This window comes from Pinus tabuliformis, chromosome 2_1 (assembly GCF_031772625.1).
Source record: "Pinus tabuliformis cultivar Carrire ecotype Pingquan chromosome 2_1, CPIR1, whole genome shotgun sequence".
Lineage (NCBI taxonomy): Eukaryota > Viridiplantae > Streptophyta > Pinopsida > Pinales > Pinaceae > Pinus > Pinus tabuliformis.
The window spans coordinates 965,644,534-965,671,705 of NC_142299.1; the positions used below are offsets into that span (position 1 = coordinate 965,644,534).

The 27,172-nt window shown below is 33.1% G+C and overlaps 1 protein-coding gene across 1 annotated transcript in view; it reads left to right on the forward strand.

The window, feature by feature from the left end:
* The window catches only part of LOC149203848 (uncharacterized), a 35,100-nt gene extending 11,201 nt beyond the window's left edge, over positions 1 to 23,899 (forward strand). Inside the window, exon 3 of the mRNA XM_089402005.1 lies at positions 21,239 to 23,899. Within this exon, the coding sequence (XP_089258131.1) occupies positions 21,239 to 23,899 (2,661 nt within the window). The remainder of the gene's footprint in view (positions 1 to 21,238) is intronic.
* The last annotated feature ends 3,273 nt before the right edge of the window (positions 23,900 to 27,172 follow it).

A 27,172-nucleotide genomic window follows, 5' to 3' on the forward strand; every position in this document is an offset into this window, starting at 1 on the left:
GCTAGTTTTGGAGTAATGCTAGTTGTGATTATGCTTGTCGTGAGTGATAGTGAAGCATAGAGAGGTTATGCTGCCGGAGAGGAGGTATATTGCAAGACACACATAGCTGCTCGCCCAGCTAGAGGAGAGGTTCAACGTCAGAACCTCGGTTGTAACTTTTCCTGTCTATTATTCATTAATGAACGACTGTTGTTATGGTTCCAATCTCATTGTCTACTATAATGATGTTTGATTTATTTCCTTTCTGACTGAAATATAGTTGTACCTTGGTGGATTTTATGCTTGTATCTGTTTCTTCCTTTGCATGTGCAGGTGTCCGTTCGCGAGGATCGCAAGGATTGTGACCTGCTGGAGCAAGGGAGCGGGAATCTCAACTCTGCTTCGACATTAGCGTTGGACTCCAGGTTGGTCTTCTTAATTCACCTTTAATGTACAACTAGGAACTTGCGTAGCAGCGTGAATTGATTGTGGCTAGTTCTGTTTTAGGCTAGTGGGATCACCTCTGTCCGTAGAGGGGATTTACCTATCCAACAGAGGTGCTACAAAATATTTTAATAGCGCGCTGGGAAATATTTTTGTAGCACCCCTAGGAACTTTTTCCTTGTCATTGGGCAAGAAGAATGACCTATGCTTGTTACAGGCTTGACTCCCCACCTTTGAACATGTCTGTATGCTTAGTAATGGCCTCCATTATCTCTTCTACCAATGCTTATGCTTGGCTCCAGCAAAATCATGACAGTTTCCAAACCACCAACAAACTTCCCATCTTTTGAGATTCCCTAGCTCACCACACCATCTGTACTCATCCACAATCCCCTCCTACATTTTCCACATATAACATCACAACATCTGATCACTGACACTCTTGAATCAAGGTACAACGTGTTGATGCCTATAAAAATAGAGATGTTGCAAAAACATATAGTTTGAGTCATACAAAAAATTCCCATAATGACCCCCCATCTTAGAAATCAGGAAGTTATAAGCTCATAACACTACAAGCCTTATCCACATGGGTTCTAGAATAAAATCAAATGTATGTGCAATTTGAAACATAGAGAAATGCTGCTTAACCAGCTCGCAAGTTGAATGGCTGTAGTCCGTAGGTTCTTTTGCTTCTGTCATCCATAGGATTTCGGGCCGGAAAGTGATTTTCTGTTAAACCACTTGGTTGGACCCGAAATCCTTTAGACTGAAGGGCCCTATTCTCTTTCGGGTACAGTCTTTTGTTTTCATTTGTTCTTGTGACTCGGGCCGAAATCGTGGTGAGCCATCAGATTAAAGAGGCATTGACCAAAGGTGCATCCTATGGTTTTTGAGCCGGAAAGAGCTCGACCAATAAACTTTTGGGTGGACACGAAATCCTTTAGAGTGAAGTACTCTAATCTTTTTCAGGTCCGTATTATCATTATTTATTGCGCTAGTGGTCAGGCTGAAATCATGGTTGACTGTTGGTTCAATTTGACTTTGATCGACGGTGCTAGACCTCCATGCAGCTCTCCTAATAGGAGGCATGTTGACCAGCAGATGGAAATGAGGTGGCGACGATGGGGTTTATGCTTTTAGGTTTGGACTTGGACAAATGAAGCGAAGAATTTTGGCACAATTTTGTATGTTTTGGAAGGGCTGGTTGTCTTCGCAGTTTGTACGTATTTGAGATTTTAGTAAAAGCACATTATGGTGCATTGTGAACAGAAAGGATCTCACTTCTCGAGTGATAGACTTCTTGGTTTCTGCTTAAAATAGTTGTAACTCCGTGAATATATGTTTGATCTTGTGTCCTGTGGACCCTGTTGGTGGTTTACCAGCATCGGGTTTGTCTGATGTTCATCTTTGCACTCGTAAATACTTGTAACATATGTAATGCACTCATATAGCTAACAGAAGGTTCCACTCTTACTTGACCAAAAAATAAACATAGAGATAACAACGCAGAATATCACAATGTAGATCTATGGAGTAAAATGTTATTTGTCACTTGTATTTATTTACATGTATAGGTTGAAGGCAAGAGAAGCATCCCCTTCATCACAAGCGATGCTCTTTTTGTGCACATCCTTAGAAATTGTTTGAATTCGTCTTCTCTCTAATTGAGGGAAGTCGAAAAAGCACAAGGAAAAATGACTCTACTTTTCCTAGACTCGACAACTTATTCAGATTTGGTATTTACATTGTTTGAAATCTCACTTATGGAGACAAAATTGACTTCTCCATCCCAACATGTGGCTATTCTACCATGGAAAATTTTTGGGGCCAATATTTGCAGGTGGGCTAATTTTCCATGATTTTTCCAAAAAAAAAAAAGATTCGCCAATTTCCATTTTTTATAAAAATGATTCGCCCAAATTTTATAATATAAAATTATTTTACCTTAAAAACCGCTAACATTATATATAGAGTATATATAAAATCATTATAAATTTGAATTTTTTTACAAATACATCAACACACGTTTTATAGTTTGCATATTAGGGATTAGTGAGATTCACCAATTTTTTAAACTTCAAGAAAATTTTCCATCCTTAAAATTTTCCTTGCAGTCCACCACATTATCAATCCCCCTTTGTTTTCCACCACAAACTTGGTCTAATTATCCCGCATCAGTTTTCTATTGACGATAAAAAATCTATAAAACGAGTTATGTGTGGGAGAATAGGTGGTTTCATGAGTGCTCTAACAGTGTGTTATTCCTCTTAACAGGTATGTGTTGAACATTTCATTGTGTAGAGCTTTTACTATCCTAAGATTTTATATTGTAAATTTTATTTGGTAGGTAGGAAATTAGGACATGGTATTTTTGGGAGAACATGGAGTGCATAGGGAAATTAATGTTGAACTATTAATGTTAACTTGTTATTATTAATATATTTCATTGTGCGGAGTTTTGACTATGCGGAAGATGAGGCAAGCATGTTGATTCACCAAATAGATTCTTACATTAGTCGCAAAGGAAAATCACTAACATTTTACTTTAACATAGGGTATAGGCAACAAATTAAATACAACAATACAGGTAAACACCATGCATGGAAATTAATTGTTATATTCAAATTTAGCTAAAATTTCTTGTTCTAATGTTGAAAAGTTTGGAAAAGGATTGACATTGTTCACAATTGGGATATAGAATCTATTCTAAATTGATATTCTTTATCCTTGATATCATTCATTTCAAAACATGTAAAAAAATTAAGCATCTAATAACACATGGCATTGATTCTTTTCTTTATTTTTTAAAGGCATTAAACTTAAATATTCATAGTCCAACATTATTTGTTATTATTATTATTATTATGTATGTTATCTACGAGTCCAACTATGTTAAGTGTCTAATACATATGTTTAATATTTATATACCAATGTCACAATACTACTCACTAATTTTGGTTGTGTGTTTTGTGGAAGCATTCGCGAGGTGTTCATCATGCAATATTTTTAGCATAAATATTATGCCATTGTGTTTTACGACATTGTTCTAGTAATTGCACACCGTGAGGGTCTATCATTTAGAACGAAAGTGCAAATGTGTAGCATTAGTGACATGTTAATAATGCATTATTAGTTCTATGTGCAAGTACTAACAACATTTATACAACATACAATACAGTCTTATGGAAATGATGTATAAATTCGAATATTATATGATTTGATCATACTAAAAACATTTGGACAAAATATGTTATTATGATATAGTTCTTATTTTTCAAGTACTTCTATGTTGTGGAATTATAAACTAATATTTTTCTTAATTATGTATATTTTATCTAACTCATATCGTCATAATAACAAAAATGAATACAATCATAACATGTATTATTAAGGATGATCATAACTCTTCTAAGATGCATGCTTCTATTTTATTTATTTTCATTGATTATATTTGAATTACACAACGTAAATATTTTTTTTTGTGCCCCCATTACCTTTGGGAAATACATATTTAATATACTATAACTAAAATATTTTTCTTTTCAATTTCTAGGAAACACATGACATTTAGAGATGGACAACAATTACAAGGACAAAAGTACTTCGAATATTTCTATAAAACTTTCGTATTTTCTAAAACTAAAACTTATCTAGAATTTTGGTACAATAATAATGAGTTTGCTTTAGCTTATTCTGATTTCATTAAATAATTCTTAGTTTTAATTATAATTTCCTTTTAAGTAGTGTTTTAAGTGCAATATTTGTGAACAATAAAAAATTATCGAATTCAAATGATGTCATGGTAGGCATGGACGATAGTATGGAGATAACAGTGAGGAGTACCATAGAAATAGACATTGCAATAGACAAAACAAAACCAATGGAAACCAACAAAGAAATAAATGAAAATAGATACTTTTGTACAAGCTCAATTAAATTTGTATCTGATTTTTCCTTTCCCCCCATTTTTTTACCTGTATTTTTCTTTATATTCTTTACTCTCTTTTTTCATTAAAAAAACAAAAACACTATTTTAGTTCAATGCTCATGATTAGGAAAAAACAGGTAGAGTCTACCACATTGTTGGTCGAAGATATCAATAACAATGTAACTGGGAAGAATTTTCATGGCATTGTCTTGGTCACATATCGAACATTTTTGGACAAAGAAAATAAGTCAAAAGCAATATTCTATGCAGACTTAACAGATAAGAAAGCATAAATGAAGATAACATTAGTTGTTCCAACATCATTAATCGAATAGCATGAGTTAAAGCTTATTGAAAATGTCAGTGTTTCTATTAAAGATTTCAAAAATTATTCCAAAGGATAAATACGATAGTGGTGATTGTGAGAAAAATATTTGTCTAAATATTTTTAGCAATGTAGAAAACATGTGTCCTGTTTGTGTAGAGTATCGGTTTTTTCCAACCATGATAAGTACAAATATGTCATGCAATGACGATGCCTTTCCAATAGGCACAATTGCAGTTATTGCAATTTCAATAATGCAAACAACAATGCAATATGTTCTTGAAATCAAAGATGATAATGGAGAATAGGATAGGGCTACAGTAAGCCTTGCTTTATTGTTATGAAGTTATTGTCAATCTGCTTGTTTCCCCCCACCAGAAAACCCAATTTTCATTGAAATAAAAATAAGTTACTTATACATAGGTTTGTATATCCCAATGTTCGGGGAAAGAACGTTCTTCATCTATTGTGTGGTTTTCATGTATTGTTTTCAAATTTCGCATATGTAAAAGGTTAAACTACATCATAAATTTGTTTCGGCATGTGTTTCAATTCAAAGAGAATTTCAACAAAACACTTTTTCGTTGATCTTGCTAAAAAATATAGTTAAAATACAAGAAAGAGGTTTTTGTACTTCACAGACGTCATTCATATGTGCACTGAACACAGGAAATAAAGATGACAGTCTACGAAACATTATTTCCTCGCCAAATAGAATATACATGGAAAGTTATATCATATTGTTTAAATAGACATGGATATAGAACAAAAACAAGAAATACATTTGATTTGGTGTTACTAAGTGTATGTTTTCTATATTAATTTTACAACATTTTGAAGGACATCTAATATCTTTTAGCATATATAGGAACCCATTTAAAATTGTATGCCCATGATGCAACACTCCAATTATAGCTACAAGAACTATGAACAAAACTATTCTTTATTGCAATGCCTACAAGCAAGACTCTCACCTTCTTTATTTTCATCGGCTCAATTGCATCATACATGCAAGTGATAGGACTGAAAATAGTGTATTATGAGGGTCGTTGAATTAGAAAGAGTATTACCTACACTAAGACAAATTTCTTACGACCAATACTATGTAGACAAAATAGATGCTATTGAAATCTTGAGCAACTTCAAGACACATGGCACATTTATGATAGACCATCAAAATTTAGTTTTACGTATACAATGAAAGGTTTATTTCTTTACTTTGTTAAGCAATTCAGAAAAGGAACAACGTTGACTCATTGTATTGCTAGCTAGCATCCTAAAAACTCTTTCATTTTACTCGACATTTGCGATATGATTTCACATTATCAATCAATATCCTGTACTCATGCAAACAAGATTAGTAATCTACTCATGAGAGAAATAAGATTATTTTTTCTACCAATGAAAATTATACTATGACATTATACATAAATGTAATCCAATGAAAACAAAATTGTTCCAACTGTATGTTTTGCATTGTGCTATGTCATTTTTTATATCTTTTCCCATTGTTGTTTCTTACATTGATTTCTTGATTTATCAAATTTGCAATTTATATAAATAATTAGGAAATATAATTTCATTACGTTGCAACTTTTGGTGACATTATTTTACAATAATGACTTTCTTTTTTTACGAATTCAATTATTTTTTCTATTTAAACAACTATTCCATACCAGGTTTAAATGGATATTTAAATAAGTTATTGCCATCCAAAGTTGAAATAAGTTTCTAAATCGATATAACTTATAAAACATATTTCATTTATACATAGATTTGTAATCCATAATAGTCCTATATGTTTCTTTGCATTAAGTCTATCGAGAATATTACAATACATAACCTTTATCATATATTGAATTTGAAAATCTATTAAGCAAATAGAAAAAAATTGGTAGTGATTTCTCTACTAATTAACCAAGGTTTAGGAAATCAACACTTGTACTGATGATGCTATCAAAATCAAGAATTGATTCATCTGTTCATGATTTAAAATAAATCTTCTAAAAATGTTCTTATTGTATCTAGGTAATCTTCCATATGCCTAAGCATTTGCTAGATTTCTAGTATTTTATGCATTAGTATTAAAATATCTTGGCTAAGAATTAAGTTATCTTGGTTGAGCATTAAAATATCTTTTCTCCCTGCATGTACATCTTCCTCTATTCTCTTGCCATTTTTACTTTGAGCCATTTATTTTCTATTAGTAACAAATACAAAAAACAATAGCCAAATTATAAATAAATATCATAAAAAACTTAACAGTTTCAGAAAAATGAAGCAAGTCGATTTCCTATAACCTACTAACCAATCTAGAACCAAATGAACATCGAGAAATTTCTTTCACAGAAAACAAGAATATATATAATGCTTAAGAGACAATAATTCATCTAAATCATGAATTGACATTTATGTTCTGAAACGACATCTAACTACTATCAATTTCAATGGTATCCAATAACCAGTAATTGTTATCAATGTGGATAGTACTGATTTTCCTAACGTTTAATCATAAAAGACTGTTGTAAAATTTGTCACTTTAAATCATATACATTTTACTTAAATTCCGATCTGACATAGTGCAATTGACATGATTACATTTTATTAGTTTTGAGATACTATTTTATTAAAATCATAAACCGCATTATATTTTCATTAACTAAAGCTCTTTTGTTGATACATAAAATCCTTTTTCGTAATATTCACTAAAATAGGATGCATACAATAGATTTACTATGTTGACTTGCCTTGATATTAGCCAACTTTTACCTTGCAAAATTAATTTCAAAACATAGATGGCAATTCATAACTTGAATGCCTTCTTTCCTGTGTCACATTATGCAAAAAGTAAATTAACTCTATTCACTGAAATAAGTGAATTAGGTAGTTGAACATGGGATTTCCATGATTGTGCCCCATTGATGTCGCATTGCCACGTCCAATTACCCAAACACAATATACAATAATCATGCAATAAAATGTGTTATAAACACTAATGCTACACTACACAAATAACGACTATAATATGTGATATAAAATTTGATAAATTAAAATTGATGCTGGACATTAATTTTCAAATTTTATGTAGCCAAACTCCACACTTAAACATCAGTTCCGAGAGAAAAACTATAAAATCCTTAAATGCCAAATGTGGGTGTTCTAAGAATCAAAGCTTGAAATCTTCCTTCCTACAAAAGACAACCTTCGTACTTCCACACATCTACTTCATTTTAGTAAAATAACCATAAACAAAGCTTTTGTTCAATGATTCAATTTTCTTTAGATTGCGCACAACCTTTACTCAACTGGCTACATATATTTGACAATACAAAGATACATATTATTTATAATTAAAATATTGCAAAAGAAAATATAGATTATTTAATACAAAAATATTAGCAATAAAATGCATTATTTATAATTAAAATATTACCAATAATTTAGTATTGGTCCACCTTTGGAATTGGTGTTATTGCAAACAAAAAATGTGGATTATTTAATACTAAAATATTAGAAATAAAAGCCTTTAATGCGAGGTACTAAGATACGTGCAATGAAAGCTTCCAGGGTCCCTTCAAAAAAAATATACAAAATTCTTTAGTACAAACTGCACAAATTTGCACAATGAAAGCTTGAAATCTTCCTCATTACAATGCACTTATTCCACACTTTCACACATATGGGTAATTTAATAAAAATAACCACAAACAAGGCTTCTAGCCAATGTTCTGATCATTCATGCCATTATAGATTCTTTACATTCTAGAGCGATCCAACATTTGATCAACTGAGTGGTGATATTTTGGAATATGGAAATATGCATTATTTATAACTAAAATATTGTGAAAAACAAATATGGATTATTCAATACTAAAATACTAGCACTAAAAGCATTATTTATAGCTAAATCATTAGCAATAATATCGTTATAATCATTTTATTCAAAGTTTTTGAAGCTTGAAATATTTAAATATTTAGGAACTTGACTTCAACTTGATATTTCCAAGCTCGCTTCACATTAGTGGTCCCTACATAGAATAGTCCTTGGAATTCACATTTCCATTTTACGGAAGTTCATTGTATGGAACTCCTAATTCTTGCAATGATTAACCATTAATACATATTAAGTATATTAACTATAATTATTAATTATATTATTTTGTTATTATATTAATGGACTATGCATTTGGTAAAAGAAATGGATTGAATGAATTTATAAGTGTAATCGGGGCGACCGTAAAATAGTCTCAACACTTACAGTAAGGGCACTCATGTTTTAGCCTATACGAACAACGTTAATTCATATGTGAGTAGGGTCAAAAAAATGATAGGATGTATCATAGCTACTCATAGTGGTGGAATATATCTTAGATCACCTGTGGAGGAAGCGTGTCCATTGATATGATATACGGAGGATGCTGTTTAGATGTCGTTATGTGAAGCAAGAATAGGTCGAGATAGAAATATGGACAAAATGTTGACACCATTTAATTAAGTATAGAGGCAGGGAGATAGACATTATTTATGACTAAATTATTAGAAACAATCATATAAATCTAGTGCTTTTTTTAATGTTATTTCAAACAACAAATATGCATTATTTAATACTAAAATATTAGTAATAAAAGTCTCTAGTACGAAGTGTGGAGATCCACGCATTGAAAGATTCCTTCGCACAATGGATTTATCCACACTTCCGCACATATGCTAATTTGAAACATATTAAAAAATACAAGCATATCCATTATTTATAATTAAAATACTATTAATAATATAAGCTTAAGCTTGCAATGCGAAGTGTGGACATCTACACAATGAAAGTTTCAAAGCTTTCTCTGTATAATGAATCAATTAAATAACAATAGTGTGCATTATTTACAAATAAAATATTATCATTATTATATAAGTATGGATTTGATTTTGATAAATAAATATTAGCAATGAAAGCCTTCAATGCCAAATGCAAAAATTCACACAACGAAACCTTCCTCCACACATCCCATAAACAATGCTTTTGTTCAATGAAATGCATTGTTCAAACAGAGAGATAACCTTTGGATGAAGAAAGGAGAATGAAAATACAACTTCCACTGGATTTAAGGAAGAGGTCTTAGCCAAAGCATGAAAATGATAGGGGTCATTAAAGTTTTAGTCATTAGCAGTGGATGTGATGGTAGAGTGACAGGTCTAGGTGATGGCAAGTCTAAGGGGTGTTGTTCTGCACATTTCAGGCATATATAATTAAGAAAATTTAGGCTTTGACCATAATTAAGACAATTCAAGTTGTCAAATTAACTGAGTGTCCACAATGGAAAATACAGAAGGCATACAAAATTAATAAGTTGCATACTTGACAACCGTTAATATGGTGAGGATGGGTAGAGCTGGCAAACTATTGGCAAAGTGGCATAAGCGTTCACTTTGAAAGGCATAGCACGAATAAAAATTTGCATGTATAAAGCAAAATTTAGACATAGGGAAGAGCTCACTAAATTGAAGCATTAGGTGAACCAAAACACTCAAGATTATTCAAGAAACCGTGAGCTCTAATACCATGTTAAACACAAAGAAAAATAATGGAGAAAAAATTAAGATAAGTGTTTATTACATTTATTATTCACAATAATGTGCATTTATACATTTCCTTGTGACCATTGGTCTTCACATACAAGTAGTCTCTTGGACTCCGATCACTATTCACATTCCACACCAACCCTTAGCAGATTAGGTGCCCAACAATATTTATGAGAAGACTTTGACATCCTCAATATTATGCCATTTTGTTTAGAGATGAAATCGGTAGTGTGTGAGAAAGACATTGACCTCCTCTATACGGTTTGGAGACAGAATACTTATTAATTTAAATTGAATTAAAAGGTTAAATTTCATGAAAAATATATGGTTGTTGCTTCATTTTAAATATTTTATATGAAATAATTTTTTTAAAATTATATTGTATTTAATTTTTCATTAAAATTAAATAATTTTATTTTTTCATTAGAATTAAAAATTTATTTTTAAAACTTCTTGAGTTTTGTTAACTGTGCCTTTTTATATATATCTGGTTTCTATTATATCATTTAAAGTAGATACTTATATAGTAGTAATGTGTTTTAATATTTTCTTAATATTTTATTTTTGATTATAAATTTTAATATTATTATTAGCATGATAGAAAATTATATATTTAAAAATTTTATAAATATTTGTAATTTTGTTTTTAATTATTATTATTTTTTTAATTTAGAAAATATAGTTTTAATTATAAATAATTTGTAATAATATCAACATAGATTCATTTTTAATTTTGGATTCACAGGATTTATCTAGGGTTGAGAGGGATCAAATGTTTCAATATACAAACATTTTGTTTAGTGCAAAACTTGATGAAAAGTTTAAACCTGAAGATATTTGATTCCTCTAGGTTTTTCATATATTTGGAGTTAATACTCATCTATGCTAGTTTTCAAAATTGTACAAAATATTTTACTCTCACTTGTTTTATACTAGACAACGTAGATCCATCTTACCTCAGAATCTGACAAGTGTTGAAAGGGATCAAATCTTTGAACATAGAAACCTCTTTTGATGCAAAAGTAGAGAAAAGGTTTTCACCTCCAGAGATTTTATTCCTCTCATTTAGGATTTAAGATGGATCTATGTTGGTTTTCAAAATTACATTAATAAAAATTTTTAGCCACGAGAAAAAAATATAGTTTCACTCGTTTTATATAATATATATGTAGTTTACATTGAGATATGTTATCATTAGCCACATTTAAATATTAATATATTCCCATAATGTTTGGAAGAAGAAAATATATATCCATAGGATATAATATATTTCTCTAAATACAGACTTTGTTATTAATATTTTTTAAATGTTACATATCAAGTCCACAATGAACATTGAAGGAATTACAAAGTTCCCTCATCACTTGAATTAAAAAGCACCTATTAATGGAATAAGAACTCTCACTCCTTCTCTCTATGTACATTAGATGATAAAATCTTTTACTCAATATGCATATTGAAATATTTATTTATAACCGACATTGACCTTTTTGTTGTTGTTAAATTTATTTATGTATTATATATCAACTCATTATTAAGAATGAAATAAATTATAAATATCCCTTACCACTGAAAGTGAAAATCAAAGATTTTTTTATATTAAAATTACTTTATTTTTCTTTATATAAAGTTGATATAAAATTATGATATTTAATATGGACATTGAAATGTTTTATTTATGGTTTACACTACAATGCTCTCTATCTGGGTATAAAACAGGTGGTGCAATAAAAATTTCAAGAGATCATCATGATTAGAGATTATCTTCTCATTCTCTATAATTTTAAATAAAACACTCCCTAATGATCTAAATCTAGCTCATATCATCAAATGGATCCTCAATTTACTTTATCTCATCCTAAAAAATCTTGGCTCCACTCTCCCCAAAGGAGAATTGGTTTTTTGAGGTGAGACCCAAAGGGCCTCTCTACCCTAATGATTCATATGAATGTCACTAAGCAAAATTTTAACATTTCAAAAAACATTAGAATGGAGGTCCCCTTCTAAGAATCCACAAATCTCTCCATGAGGTGCATATGTGCCTTATATTGCATGTGCCACCTCCCAAAATCTTTAGACTAAGGTGCAGTAGGCAAACATGATCTAGGAGAAGTGGAAATTCTTGTGAATTCATTTACTCATTCTTAGTTATGATGGGAAAGAGAGTAATGCTAGTGATGAATTTAGGGTTGGATTCAATTAGGGGAAAAATCTTGGAGAAAGAAAGGAAGTGGGATGGTACACTCTAGCATAGAAATGTGCTATTCATGTTTTCTTGTGTAGGGAAAGGTATATATGACGTTGACAGATTTGAGTGGACACTGAGGGGAAAATTTCTTTCCTCGAAGAATAATATGGACTATAAAGCCATCCTCCAAAATTGTGTTCCTCCAAACTCTGCAATTGTCGAGATATTCTTGGTGCAATTAATGGTCTTTGGTATTCATATTAGATCAATTGTTATAGAGGCAATCCTCCTACTCTCATCCACCCAACTCTTTTTTTCTTTGCTCGTTTGCCTCTTTTCTATTCCCCAAATTCCGGGTCCTATGTTTTAAGGTTGCTAATTGTGGTTATTTCTACCTCTTAGTATGTTTGGGATCTCCATTTAATATATTATCATCCCCTAGTGAGTTTTCTCTACTTCTATATAGGTCCTTCACACATCGAGAGGCTCTCTCTAGTGGGTATGTCCTCTCAGCTAGTCCTAGTTGCATCTATCACAAGACATTTTAGCTTTAGAGTTGATTTGGCCTCTCTGAACATCTTATTTTTATTCCATGGTTTACTACCTCATAGATATGTGATCTCCAAAATGTCCCCATTGAACCTCAACAACAACACCCATAGGGATAAGACAATTTGGAATACCAAAACCTGTGTTCTCTCTGCTTATTTCCTTCAACTATCAGTTGCTTCCCAACAAGTTAGGGCCTCATGTGCAACACCAATGACACCCATCTCAACACAATCCATTAGCAAATTTCCACCAATATGGAAGAAATGATTGTTTTCAAACCTTCATTTACATCTTGAAGATTGAAGTGAAGTTAAAATTTGAAGTCAAATGAACCTACAAGAATCACCTATACATAACTAGATATAATCTCGTAGATGAAGTGTAAATATTTCTTATGTTTCATCATTTTTGGCACTAGTATAAGTGATATAAGTAGACTGGTAGCATATAATGTCTAAATATGATGTACTCAAAAAGTAAAGATTGTGTGAAGAAAGAAATAGTAGCTCTCAGAAACACTCTCTAAATAATTTTTCCATGTACTAAATTTGAGTTTTATGCTTGGGTCTTTTTTAATACAAAGTTATGGTAGGTTCTTGTTAAGAAAATATTATTTTTTCATGCAATTTGTCAAACTTCATGTTAAGTAGTGAAGGAATTACATCCCCCCTCATACCAAAAAGTAAATTAATGTTTTCTTTCTTTCAATTACTTTGTCTCTTTATATGAAATTGAAGTAAAATTAACCTGGAAATTGAAATATGCTTTTGATGGCTCACTGATATATACATAGTTCCCATTGAAATATTTTTTATGATTCACATTCTCCACACTAAAATAATATTTGGAAGAAAAAGACATTTCTCTCTTTCTCTCTTTATATATATATATATATATATATATATATATCTATATATATATATATATAAAGTAAAGAATTATTCATTGTGTGTACGCTCTTGTTTATATATATATATATATATATATATATATATATATATAAACAAGAGCTCACTCACAATGAATATTATTCTTTAAAATGTTACATGTCAACTCTATATTAAACAATAGGAGAATCACAAGTATCCCCAATACCTTGAATTAGAAAGAAACTATTAATAGAATAAGAACTCTTTCTCTTTGACATGTGTATTAAAATGTTTGATTTAAATTACATTAAAGATGTTTTTATTAAAAAAAATATTATATATCAACTCGATATTAATAAAGTTGATATAAAAATATGTTATTTAACATGGCACTTGAAATATTCTATTTATTGTTGATATTAATTTTTTTATTAATTTATTTTTGTTTTAAATATTATAACTCTATTTAACATTCAATGAGATATACATCATATATTGTCAATGATATTATTTTTATATGTCATTCGTCAACTCCATATTAAATTGTGAAAGAATTGCATACCTATCATATAAAAAAAGTATTTTAAAACTTTTTTGCTTTAAATTAATTTACCTCTATGTACAAAGTTGACCTTAAAATTAAGGTAGAAATTGAAGGATATTATTTATGGCTTACAACTTTTTTTTCTATTACTATTTTTAATTTGTTAATATAAGTATTATTATTATTTTTGAATATAACATTATAGGACAACATCTTCTTCATACTAAGTTGGAAAGTGTCTTTCGACATAATTCAAAATGGTGTATGAAAATAGATCCATCTTAAGATTGAACTTATCAAGCTCTAAGAGGGATCAAATCTCTAGAAGTGCAAAACTCTTATAGAGTGAAAAAATAAAGAAATATTTGTACCTCTAGAGCTTGATCCCTCTAGAGGCGTAATGCTAGTTATATATAACCAACATAAATCCATCCTAACCCAAATTTATCAAAAACTAAGATGGGTATATATTCCATGTGAGCTTTTGATAATTTTGACCAAATATGGATTTATGCTGGTTCATTACACACACATACACCATATGTTTACAAAGTATAAAAAGAATTCTACATCTCATTGATTTTGAGCTACACACCAATAAAATGTTTCAACAAACTCTTTTTTCTTAAACTATTTTATATAATTACACCAATGTCCATTCTTATTTTGGAATATACCTTCCAAATTTTGATTTCATTGTGAATAGTTATTATGTGGATGGTGGGGATGTAACTTCTATGAAATAGTCTAGAATATTATTAATAATAAAGATCGAGCTTTATCTCAAAAGTAGATGTTTAGTTTTTACCTTTTTAATTAAAATGTTTAATAAAAAATGTTATATGAACAAGTGTCATTTCTTTGACATATGGTATTGATAAGACATGGTATTGACTTATGGAATTATAATAAAACCTATTTATAAGTTGAGTATAAATCTATAGAAAATAATCTCACCCTTTTTTGAAAGTATAAATTTCACATCTTTTATAATAAAACTCACTTATATTAAAAAAAAAATTTATTAATAATTTATTAGTATAAATTTTATTTGATATATTTTAATGTGAAATAGAGAGCTCCTCCCCACAATAAATTCAGCTTAATTTTAAAGAATGCTTCTTATTTTTATTAAATAATTAAATTTATGAAATAAAACTATATAACTCTGAAAGATTTCAACGAGAATTTTAAAGAAACAGGTGGCCATCTCGAAATCAGGTAATTTACATATTTTTTCAACCTCGACAATGCGACGTTCCACTTTTCAGAAATTTTGAGTGTCTTGATGACGAGTTCACATTGTTTTAACTATTCGACTTTTCATTTCAAAACATTGAAATTGTTTTCTGAAAAATGGATCATTATTTCCAGCCACCTTACTGTCACGATGAACTCATTTTTATTTTATTTTCTGAAAAATGGATCATTATTTCCAGCAAGAAAAAAGGGGCTTCACTCATCGGGTGGTCTCATTAATAGAAACCCGAGAAGGATGCGATCATCTGCTATATACGATCATCTGCTTGAATAAATGGACATTTGGAAGGTTAACAAAGAAAATATAACAAAGTTTTCATGTGGTTTCAGGAAAAAGTGATTCAAGTTTCATGTGGTTTCAAAGTTGTAGCGAATATTCAAGTCAAATGCAATTATGAGTTTGGAACTTTGCTATATTTGCAGCAAAACGGTGGGGCGTTTAACGAACGGTGGGCTAAAAGTTGTTTGATTTTACCTCGTTGGTGGGCTTGAAAGACACCTTTTGAGTAGTGATATCTACTCGTAGATGCATTCAAATGAGACCGCCTTTTACAAAAGTATGGATGGAGTACAAAGTCCTGAGAGCAACTTTGAATAGACAAGAAGAGAGAGGTCCATTCAATGTAAGAAGACATGATGGGATGGTGGGGTGATGATTTTTAAATGATTCTTCAACTTTATAGACGATCGGATTGGGGGTAGTTAATGAATGTCGGTAAATTGGTAATGGAGTATGTTATTAGAAAATAGTAACGGTGATATTAAAATTTTGGTAATCTTTTTTTAAGGTATTGTTCATTTATAATTCTAGGTTTCTCTCTTTCTTTCTAAAATTTTGTAGTAAATATATTTAAAATACCGTTTTCTATCTTTTACAATCTCACTTAGTAATGACTTGTCAAACATCAAATAGTTTTTTTTTTATGACAAAAATAAACAAAATTCAAGAAATCAAACATCTCTCTTTTATATATCTCATATATGTAAGAGGTTCACACCAACCAAGGATTGATCCTAAGCTATTTTAATGGTGGTGGCCTATCTCAACTACTAAGACACTATTTAGCACTTAGTGAATTATCTAGTAAGAAGACTCTCTAGTAAGGCTCCTTCTATCTTAGATAGCATATGTGCAATATTAAAAGTTCCAATATTTCATAGATCATTACTTTGGCATAGCCCAATATGGTCAACAATACAACCTACTTTGAATGTATTTCATGATGGCTTATATTGCAAATGGATCAAATGTTTGTTAGTCATATAATTTTTTTGTATTCCTATTAACGAGGATCATTCTTCATTTTATGAAGACCATTTTGTATAGAAAAAAATGTTACATCTATAGGGGTACTTGTTTTTACTATCCATGCATAATCATATGTTAGATTCAATTTGAGTATGTTCATGTAGTACAAAGAAAATAAACCTAGCAACATATCTCTTAATTTGTACCCATTTTTAGTAGTTCCTTTTAGGCCTTTGGATTTTGTCCATTTAGACTTCATTAGTGGTATATCTATCAATCAATTGAAGCATGATTGCATCTTAATGGCAATATATTCAATGCAACAAAATTATGGATGCCCCTAAAGTTGTATAACTTTCTTCAATATGTATCCAACATGTTTGAATGATATTTGATTACCATTAACCATTTGGAAACTTTATAAATAATTTTTGGAACCATTATAAAATTTATAGAAAGCTAACTTTTGTTCTCTATCATATTTCACATATAAACAAATTTCCAAACTAATGTAATTAAAACTTTGGTTAAGTCTCTTTACATCTACCACTGGAAAACAAGTAGTGGGATCATTCATTTCATATTTCGTATTGAAACTTCAATATACTCATTTATCTTCTTATAGGACACTCTCCAATAGAAGCATATTTTCGATTTTAGACACTTGGTCCTTACGAAATTTGAATTCCTCTCCGACGTCCATCCACATCCCACTAGTAGAGCGAGTAATACAAAGTTTCTTCTTATGTGTAGAACTCAGTTGAGATATATAAGAAGTTTGAAGACATTCTTCAATAGAAAAAAGCAAAGTATAAGGAACTTCATGATTAACGTTGAGTTGTCCACAAATTCTTGTTATCCACTAAGTTTGGATTCAATTGTATAAAAAATTCTTCAAAAATAATTAAGGTCACAAGCTCAACCCTATTTAGTATTATTGTTACACCATCATAAAATGAATGGGTCTTAATGCCTTTAATTTTAACACCTACCTCATCTTGGCATCCATGATGTGGTGAATATCATTCACTTCAGTACTAAAATATAACGCTCTATTGTACTCCTCACATGGTCAACAACTTGTATTTTCGATGTGCCCAAATATGAGTTTATACTTGACTCTTGGTATTCTAGCATTTACTCTCTTATGATATGTTCCTTAATCACATTGCTAGTTATGGTGCATGGATTTTATGTGTTCCTTAGGTTCAAAACTTATGTCAGTTACCTTTCATGGTTCATTGCTTAAGTGCATCTCCTATATACATTTATGAGACCTTAATTCTCTCTCTCATGTTAAGTTCCTCTAATTATACTTTGTGCCACATAAGTGTGTCATTAGTTATGGTCTATTGCTTAAGTGTTTCAGTAGTTATGATCTACCACTTAAGTAAGTTTCTTATGTATGATGGATCATTTAAGGGAACTTCTTATGATGCATGAGTGGGTTACTTATTTGTGTTGTTTATGGTGCATCACTTATTTATGTCTCCTAGGAGTGTTTCTTATATACATCACACATGTTAGTTATTACATATGTTTGGGATTTTCTCGAATCATGAGGAAGTGATTTCATAATTATATGTTTATCCATATTTCTATCTGTTTAATTTACATTATGATGAGAGTAGTAATTACCCCTATTATTTAAAAATTCTAGTAGTGGTGTAATTGTAATTCACTAGCTTAATAAGCAATATGCCATGTGTTTCAATACCACATTAGAAACATGACACAAAATATTAGAAAGGGAGTACACTCAATTGAAATGGGATTCCCTACCCTTTTTCCTTCTCAATTTGTGTTGTAACTTGCACCCTTGGGATGCAAATTGATAGGGGAATGTGAAATGAGACATTAGGATAAGGTTGTAAAAAGGGATGTAATTTAATTAGAATGCATGGACACAAAATCTTATATAAATAATGTTGCAAGGATGAAATTATGGACTTATAAGCACTTAAAAAATGACATATATAGGCATATGGACACAATAGGTAAAAAAGAAAGTACTTAAATTTAATGTATCCTTAGACTAGCATTAAAACGAAATGAGAAAAATTGATCATGTGAAGATTCAAATGAAATATAAATCAAGGCACCATCAAATACATCCTTTTTGTAACATTAAATATTGAATAAAAGTTGGGAAAAAATAGATGTAGGAGATGCAAATTTGGAAAATAGAGTCTTGTTATGTAATATTGATTGAAGTTGTAAATCAGCTCACTCAAATGAATGTATTCTAGTGATGTTGTAGAGATAAGGAATTGGAATAATGAATAAAAATGAATTCCAAGAAGAGGTGGTTTTGATAAACATTTTTTCAATACCAAATCACAAGTCACCATAACTCAATGATTCATGAATTTCTCTACATTCCATTGGAGATTTCATCCGAATAAATTTGATAAATATTTTTTTTGAACATTGAAATTCATACTATTAGGGTTAATTCTTGTTATATTTATGGAATTATTAAGTTATTGTGTACTACACATGCATGAAAAATATAAATATATAGAAAATAGAGAACAAATACAATAATCACTCACAAAACTACAATAACACAAGATATGACTTGGGAAACCCTTTTGAGAGAAAACATAGCTAGAAGGTGAGGTTTCTCTACTCTCTTTCTCTGAACAGAAATAGATGCAAGTACAAAGGAGTGAGGTTTGTGGCCCATCAGCTAGTACATAACACAAACTCTCTCTCTTTCTAGACATCTGCTGTGCGTGGCCATAGCCCATTGAACCTGCAAATAATGCCATGCTCTGCATACTTTTGGGTTTACTCATATAGCGTTGGATGCACTATTTCAATGGAGGGGGTTTCCTGTAGTTTGTCCACCAGAAAAGGTTTGGGAGCCTGAACTGGGGGAACTGTTTTCTCCTGCTTTTGTGCATGGACAACATCTTTGTATGAAAATTCCTTGGTTGAGGATGACTATCCTACAGCTCCCCCTCTCAAATGAAGTGCAAAGATAATGGAGGCATTTCTCTTAATGCTGTAAAAAGAAAGGGGGTAGAGATCCTCAAGTTGTTTACCTTCGTGGAGAAGTCGATGAGCTGCAGAGGGTATCCCTAGCTTGAGTTCCAGAGTATGCTTGAGGTTCTGCACTAGATCCGATGATCTCACCCACTATAGCAGGGTTTTGCCAGAGATGAGCCTGATTTGGATCTGAAATGAGGCAGAGAAGTCAGAGATTCGCTTTCCTCTGCAGATTTGAGAGGAGAGGAGGTAGGGGCTTTGAAGTGCTGTCTTTCCCTGAACTTGCCGCAGGGGCTTGTGAGGAGATAATGGGAGCATCCTGGCGTCATTGATTTTGTTATTGCTTTCCGCCACAAAGATCTTCCAGTTACTCCAACCAGGCAGATCTAGGGAGTGGAGGGAGTTCTGATGATTAAAAGCAGAGCATTCTTCCAGAATAAAATATGTCCTTCCAAGAACCACCGCTTGAGGAGAACTAGGAATAAAATCTTCTTGTTCACCCTTGGCTGTGGCGTCTACAATGTGGAGGGGGTGGCAGGAGCGAGAAACAACATCCGAGGGCCGAGAACTGGCAGCCCCAAAGTCCCGAGCGTAGCATAAAGAGTGCAAAGGGCGCTTAGAGGAGATTGGAAATCAAGTTGTTCAATATTGACGGAGGAAACCCGCAATCCATGACTAAAACACACATCACCATCATTCGCAAGGCTGATCAGGAGCCCAAAAGCGGCTGAAGGAAGGGAGGCGGCGGCAGGTCTGCTAGGGTTCATCATCGGAGCTCCAAGTTTTTCCAGTGTCTCTCCTAATTTTGGCTTTATTATGTAAAAAAAGAATTAATTTCTTTTATAGAAATATATTTTTAAAATGTAAATTTGAAAAAAAGCTTTCACTTTGACAAATTTGATTCTTCTTAATAAATAATAATTCCAAAATTGAAATAATTCTATATTGATTCTAAAAATAAAACACAACATATTTTTCTATAATAATCATTGATAAAAAAATGAAATACACCGTACACTACACAATTATCTGCAGTAGGTAACAAATGAAGTAATTGCTTTAAATAAGTGTATATTTGTTACCGTGTTTAAAAATCAGCCACGAATGAAGTAGTTGCTTCAAATAAGTGTATGTTTGTTACTATGTTTAAAATTCATCAATGGTTAAAATATCTATGTGTGTCACTGAGGCGTCCAGTCAACTGCAATCCAAATTTAGTATCCATTTCCTGTGTCGACCTTCCATATAATGGAATAAAAAATTTATTCTACACTTAAATGATATATACGGTTGAAACCTCTTCTGCCCACACTGATTGCGCCTGAGCAGACTGGGTTTGTGGAGGGTAGGCAAATCCTGGATGGAATTGTGGTCTCCCAGGAGGTGATACACTCTTTGAAACAGAGGAAGAGACCAGGGATGCTCATGAAGCTGGATTTATCTAAAGCATATGATCGTTTAAATTGGGATTATCTAAGAGCAGTTCTCGAAGCTTTTGGGTTTGACCACAGGTGGATAGCATGGATCATTAACTTGGTATCCACTCCGAATTTCTCGATCTTGATTAATGGGATACCTTCAGATCCGTTTAATGCCACAAGGGGTATCAGACAGGGGGACCCTATCTCGCCGTTTCTGTTCATCCTGGCTATGGAAGGATTAAGCAGGAAATTTAAGAAGGAGGTCAGGGCAGGAAGAATCAAAGGCATTCGCTTATGGGGAGCCAACCTCATCATAACCCATCAGCAGTTTGTTGATGACTTGATGCTGTTTGGAGAAGCATCGCTCAGAGAGGTAAGGGGATTCAAGCATGTCTTAGAAGTTTTTATGAACGCTTCAGGTATGGCAGTGAACAATGACAAATCTTGTACTTTTATTTTTAACGTACCTGAAGCTGTCAAGGCCCATTTAACTCGAGTGCTCGGCTTCCGACATGGCGAATTACCTACCAGGTATTTAGGCATTCAGTTAGATATTAATTCTATGCGTATAAAGAATTGGCAAACTCTAGTAGATAGGATTCGAAAAAGATTGCAAAATTGGTCGTTTAGAACTTTGAATTTAGCAAGTCGGATTGTCCTTTTAAAATCAGTTTTGTTATCCATTCCTATCTACCCGTTATCCATTCTGCCGGCTCCTAAGGGCGTTCTCTGTAAACTAAAGGAAATCTTCGGTAAATTTCTCTGGGAGGGACCGAATCTGAAAAGAAAATGGACATTGGTCTCATGGCAACAAGTCATTAGGAGGAAGGAGGAGGGAGGCCTTGGTCTCAGGGATTTGGAGTTGGTCAATAAGGTTTTAGGGGCGAAGTTATGGTGGCGATGGGTGCAGGGGGGTATGGATATTTGGAAACGAATCTGGACTCACAAATACAATATGCCTTGCTCAGTAGCAGGCCGCCTCCGGGTGGAAGAAACTCCACGAGGATCACACATCTGGGAACTTGCAAGAAATAACAAAACTCTGGTTCGGGACCTTGCTTTCTGGGAAATCCGTGAAGGCAATTTAGCGAGGTTCTGGACGGAAGGTTGGCAACAACGGGAGAAGCTGGAGAGACATCCAATTCTGCATGACCTTCAAGTTGGGGCGCAGCAAGAGGGACTGCAATATGTTAAGGATTATTGGCGCCAGGCAGGGCTGAATGAAGTATGGCGAGCTTGGAAGAGGCCTCCTGAATGGAATGCGAGAATAACCCCGGAGATTCAACAAATGTATATCAAGGAATTAGATTCGAGAAAAATTAGGATACGCCCAGGCACTGATATCCTACGCTGGGGGAAAACACCGCAAGGTATGTTCACAGTCAAAGAGGCATATTACTGGTTAACAAAGGAGGATCCACTGGCAGACCCAACGCCTTGGAAAAAGCTCTGGGATGCTAAATGGTGGCCTAAAGTTACCCTTTTTGCATGGTTGGTGTGTCGAGGTCGGATTTTGACGTGGGATAATCTACAGAAACGAGGCATGATTGGTCCCTCCTGGTGTTTTTTGTGTCACAAGGAATTCGAGACCCAGGAACACTTGTTGAATCGCTGTCTGTATATCCAAACTCTGTGGGAAGAAATTCGGACTCTCTTCGGGTATTTGCATAGGGACCCCGATAGTCTTAAGGGTACCATCTTACAATGGGGAGCGGGGCATTTTCATAGTAAACTTGTCAGGCGGCTTTGGAGTCTATCGCTGGGTTTTGTAATTTGGGAGGTGTGGAAAGAACGAAATCGTCGTATTTTCAAGGACCGCAGTTGCTGTGAGGCAGGAATATGGGAGGTGGTATGCCGGTCGCTGAAGGAAACAGTCCTCTCTGAATCATGGGGCGAAGAGGATTGGAAATTAAGTGTGGAAGAGCAGCGAATACTAACCAAATTGAACATCGATTTTACGATGTTATATCCCAACACGGATAGGCGTCATCACCCTAGTATGCAGAGCCCTAATTTTTTTCGCCTCCCAGGAGATAATCAAATCAAACTGTCCTTCGATGGTGCATCAAAGGGCAATCCTGGGGAGGCAGGATGGGGTGGGATTTTTCGCGATAGTGGAGGGAGTTCGCGATGGGCATATGCGGAATGGGGTGGGGAGATGTCCAACAATGAGGCGGAGCTATGGGGGGCCTATCATGGCATCCGCATTGCTGTAAGGAATGGCTACCGTAACCTGGTTATAGAAGGCGATTCCCAGGTCGTCATTGACATGCTCAGGAAACTACAGAGGGGTAAAACATGGGACCACGTGGCCAAGAGCTGGAGGGTAGCGGCCATCATCCAGGATATTGAAGGTCAGATGCGGCAGATTGATTATATAACACTCACCCATGTCCTACGGCGTGGCAACAGGGCAGCAGATTATCTTGCCAATTGGGCAAGCGGCGAATCGAATCGTGTGTTGGACGGTAGCTGGGGAGTGTTACAGGCGGATCCACGGTGGGCTGAGTTGGCAGCCATCCTGCGACAGGATCATGATGAGGCGATCGGGTGCGACAGGACAGCTTAGCTCTCTTTCCATAATGATTTGGAGGCGTAAGAAATGGTATAATAATGCCCACAGCGGTGGGCTCATGTACGATGCAGTTAGAGTTTTCATTCTGCAGAGCGATTTAATGACGACATGGGACGAATTGCCCATCCCAAGGTTGAGGGTACTGTGGTGGGAGTGTGGTGGCATCGGGAGGCCGCAGAACTTATCACATCAACACTATCGTTCTGCGACGTGTAGTAATGCGCAGGCTTGGGAGCTACCTCACAATCACGACGGAAGGTGGTCGAATGGCGATATAAGGTTGCATGGAATGGTTTTATTCCTGCATGCTTGTCGCAGAATAGGGCTTTCTGGAAGGTGGTTGAATGGCGATATAAGGTTGCTCCTGCGTGCCTGTAGCAGATTAAGGATTTCTTCCTTATAGATCTGCATAGTACGTTTTTAGGTAGAATAGTAGGTTCTTAATTCTCTTTCGACAAACTGAACACTTCCTTTTGATGGGGATAATATTTTTTTGGAGGCCACCTGGTTTCCCTTCTGGGCAGGTGGGGTCATGTAACTGTATCTGTACATAGTTTTCGTATTTTTATCTTAATAGAATCATACCTCAGCTTACAAAAAAAAAAGATATATAAGAATGAAATAATGAATGGTCTCAATGAGGATAATGATCCATTACAAATTTTGTATATCATTTTTCCAAATTTTCTTCACTTTTTTATTAATCATTTTTAATAGCTTCCCATGCAATTTCTTTTAAGGAAAAAACAAATTTCCATAAACGTAAAGTATTTATTTTTGTTATATGGATATCCATCTTTGGTTTAATACCCATTTAAGAGTATCATAAGGATTTTTCCCAGTGCACTCTTGTGCATGGGTAAACATTAAGATTACATCATTTCTTCTTAAATGAAATGCTTTAGCTTTTATGTTTTTCTATGTTTTTATTGGGAATAAATCTCCCAATTTTATGGGTAATCAAAGATATCATTTAGTGGGCATCATATAACGGGTTAAAAGACATTCTAAATAGGTCAAAAGAGACTCACATTTATTCATTTCTCTTATAAATAGGTCAAAAGAGACTCACATTTATTCATTTTCAATTGTGAATGGAAATTTATATTTAATAATTTTATAGCCCAAATTCATTTACTTATGAGAAGGAAACATGAAAGCCCAAGCATGTATAGGATGATGTTTCTTTTGAACCTATTATAATCCTTTAATGAAGTCCCCATAAATGAATTTCCATTTTTCCTCCATTCTGAGTTATTAGTGTTATAAAGAAAAAAAATTAAAAAAAAATTGAATTTAAATATTTTTTCTTCTATTAAATAATATTATAAAAATAATTTTTTTATTATTTCATGTGTTGTAACAGACTATAGCATTTATTTCATGATTAATTTGGATTGAGTGTGCATTATTTGGTTGTGCTTTTGTAATTTTAACCAAAGTCTTGGGAAAATGCTTAATATTTTCATTTTTGCATAAATTCAAAAATAGTTTTCCAATTCTCACTAAATGTTATTTCTAATTTCTGATTAGATGCATTCATTTCAAGACCAATTCGGCTGAATGTACATTATTTGGTTGTGTTCTTGTAATTTTAGCCAAAGTTTTGGTAAAATGCTTAATATTTTTATTTTTGCATCAATTCAAAAATAATTTTCAACTTCTCAGTAAATGTTATTCCTAATTTGTGATTAGCTAAGGAAGCAATGATTAGACATAATTCCCTCGATGGTGGAGGGCATTTTTTTTTTCTAAAGCACGACAATTGATTATAAAATTAAAATAAAGGTAATTTTGTGAGTGGCCATTGAGTTGGTGAGTGCTTTGACATTGTCACTATTATGTTAGTGATATTATCAATGATGCAAGAATTGATGCAGTTGCAGGACACTATTATGTTAGTTCTATGTTCAACGATGTGACAGGTGATGTTGTTGCAGTTGTTTTCATAGGTCCAAGGGGGCTAAACAAATGTCGAATTGATATTATTATTTTTCCTTGTGTGGAGGACAGAGTATGTGCGGGAGAGTTGACGTCCTTTGGATAGTGAGTGTTTTGATACTAATGAACAATGCGGTAATTGGTATTGTTTCTGTAGAAATTTTGAATAATAAACACATATTCAATGGAGATTATCCTGATCATGCACTATTGCGGAATAGATGCACAATACATAAGCTCCTCTATGTTGATCAACAATTTAGCAGCATCAAAAATAATGAAACATCAATCGCATGCACACATTAACACAGTATGTATCCCGAGGAAAGCTTACAGCTGAAAACCCCACACTATCTATATATTAATGATTGAGAACATATAACATTACATAGTACAATACTCCTCACAAGTATCCAGCACTATCTCCACCTGTTACCCACAATACAACTCAGATCTGATCTCCAAATCTCCTCCCCTGCTTGCATGCCTCCACTGCACAATCCTGCAAGAGAATGAATGAGAATGGCTAAACGAAACTCGTTTTTACCTTGGCTAATCCAAAATCACGTGAGAACAAGCTACAATTGCCTTGATATTGTCCCACACTGCGCAATCCTCATTGGCATAACTCAATCCCTACATGTGCAAAATCTCATGCACAACTTATAGTCACAACTCACCCTTTCACTTAGTTCTAACACCTGCCTCTGTTGAATTGTCCATGCACTGAGTTAACTGATGTATTCTTTATTTTATTTATGAGTTAATAATTAGTGAATTAATTAATAATCAATTCACACAACACATCACTAGTGTATTCTTCAGTTAGACTAAATACAACTAGTTCAACTAAGTCAAACTGAACACAACTCCATCAACTCCACATCCAACTCCATAGAACTCACATGCATGAGTTCTAACTGAAGTCCTCCATGCAATAGCTCAACTAACACATAAGAAACCACGTGATTCCTTTTTTCAGCTGCATGTGCCACTTCCGTAGCTCGAACTGAAGTGCTCCAAGAGAATAAGATAATGTTTAGAGTCCAAATATTACTAAGGGCTAATAATATTTGACTGTTTCTATTTTTAGCTTGGCAGTCTAAAAATAGACTCTGATCACTCCACTGTGACCCAAAAATAGAAGTCCATCTATTTTTCCCAACATGACCAATCATCCATAAACAACATCCTACAACTCATAGACCATGATCCATATGTCTAAAAATAGACATAGTCTAAAACTAGAAGTTTGCACCAAAAATAGCCCGCGGGACCACTTAGTGAAGGCGACTCCTTTCCACTAAGCTCCATCATCTTGTTGCA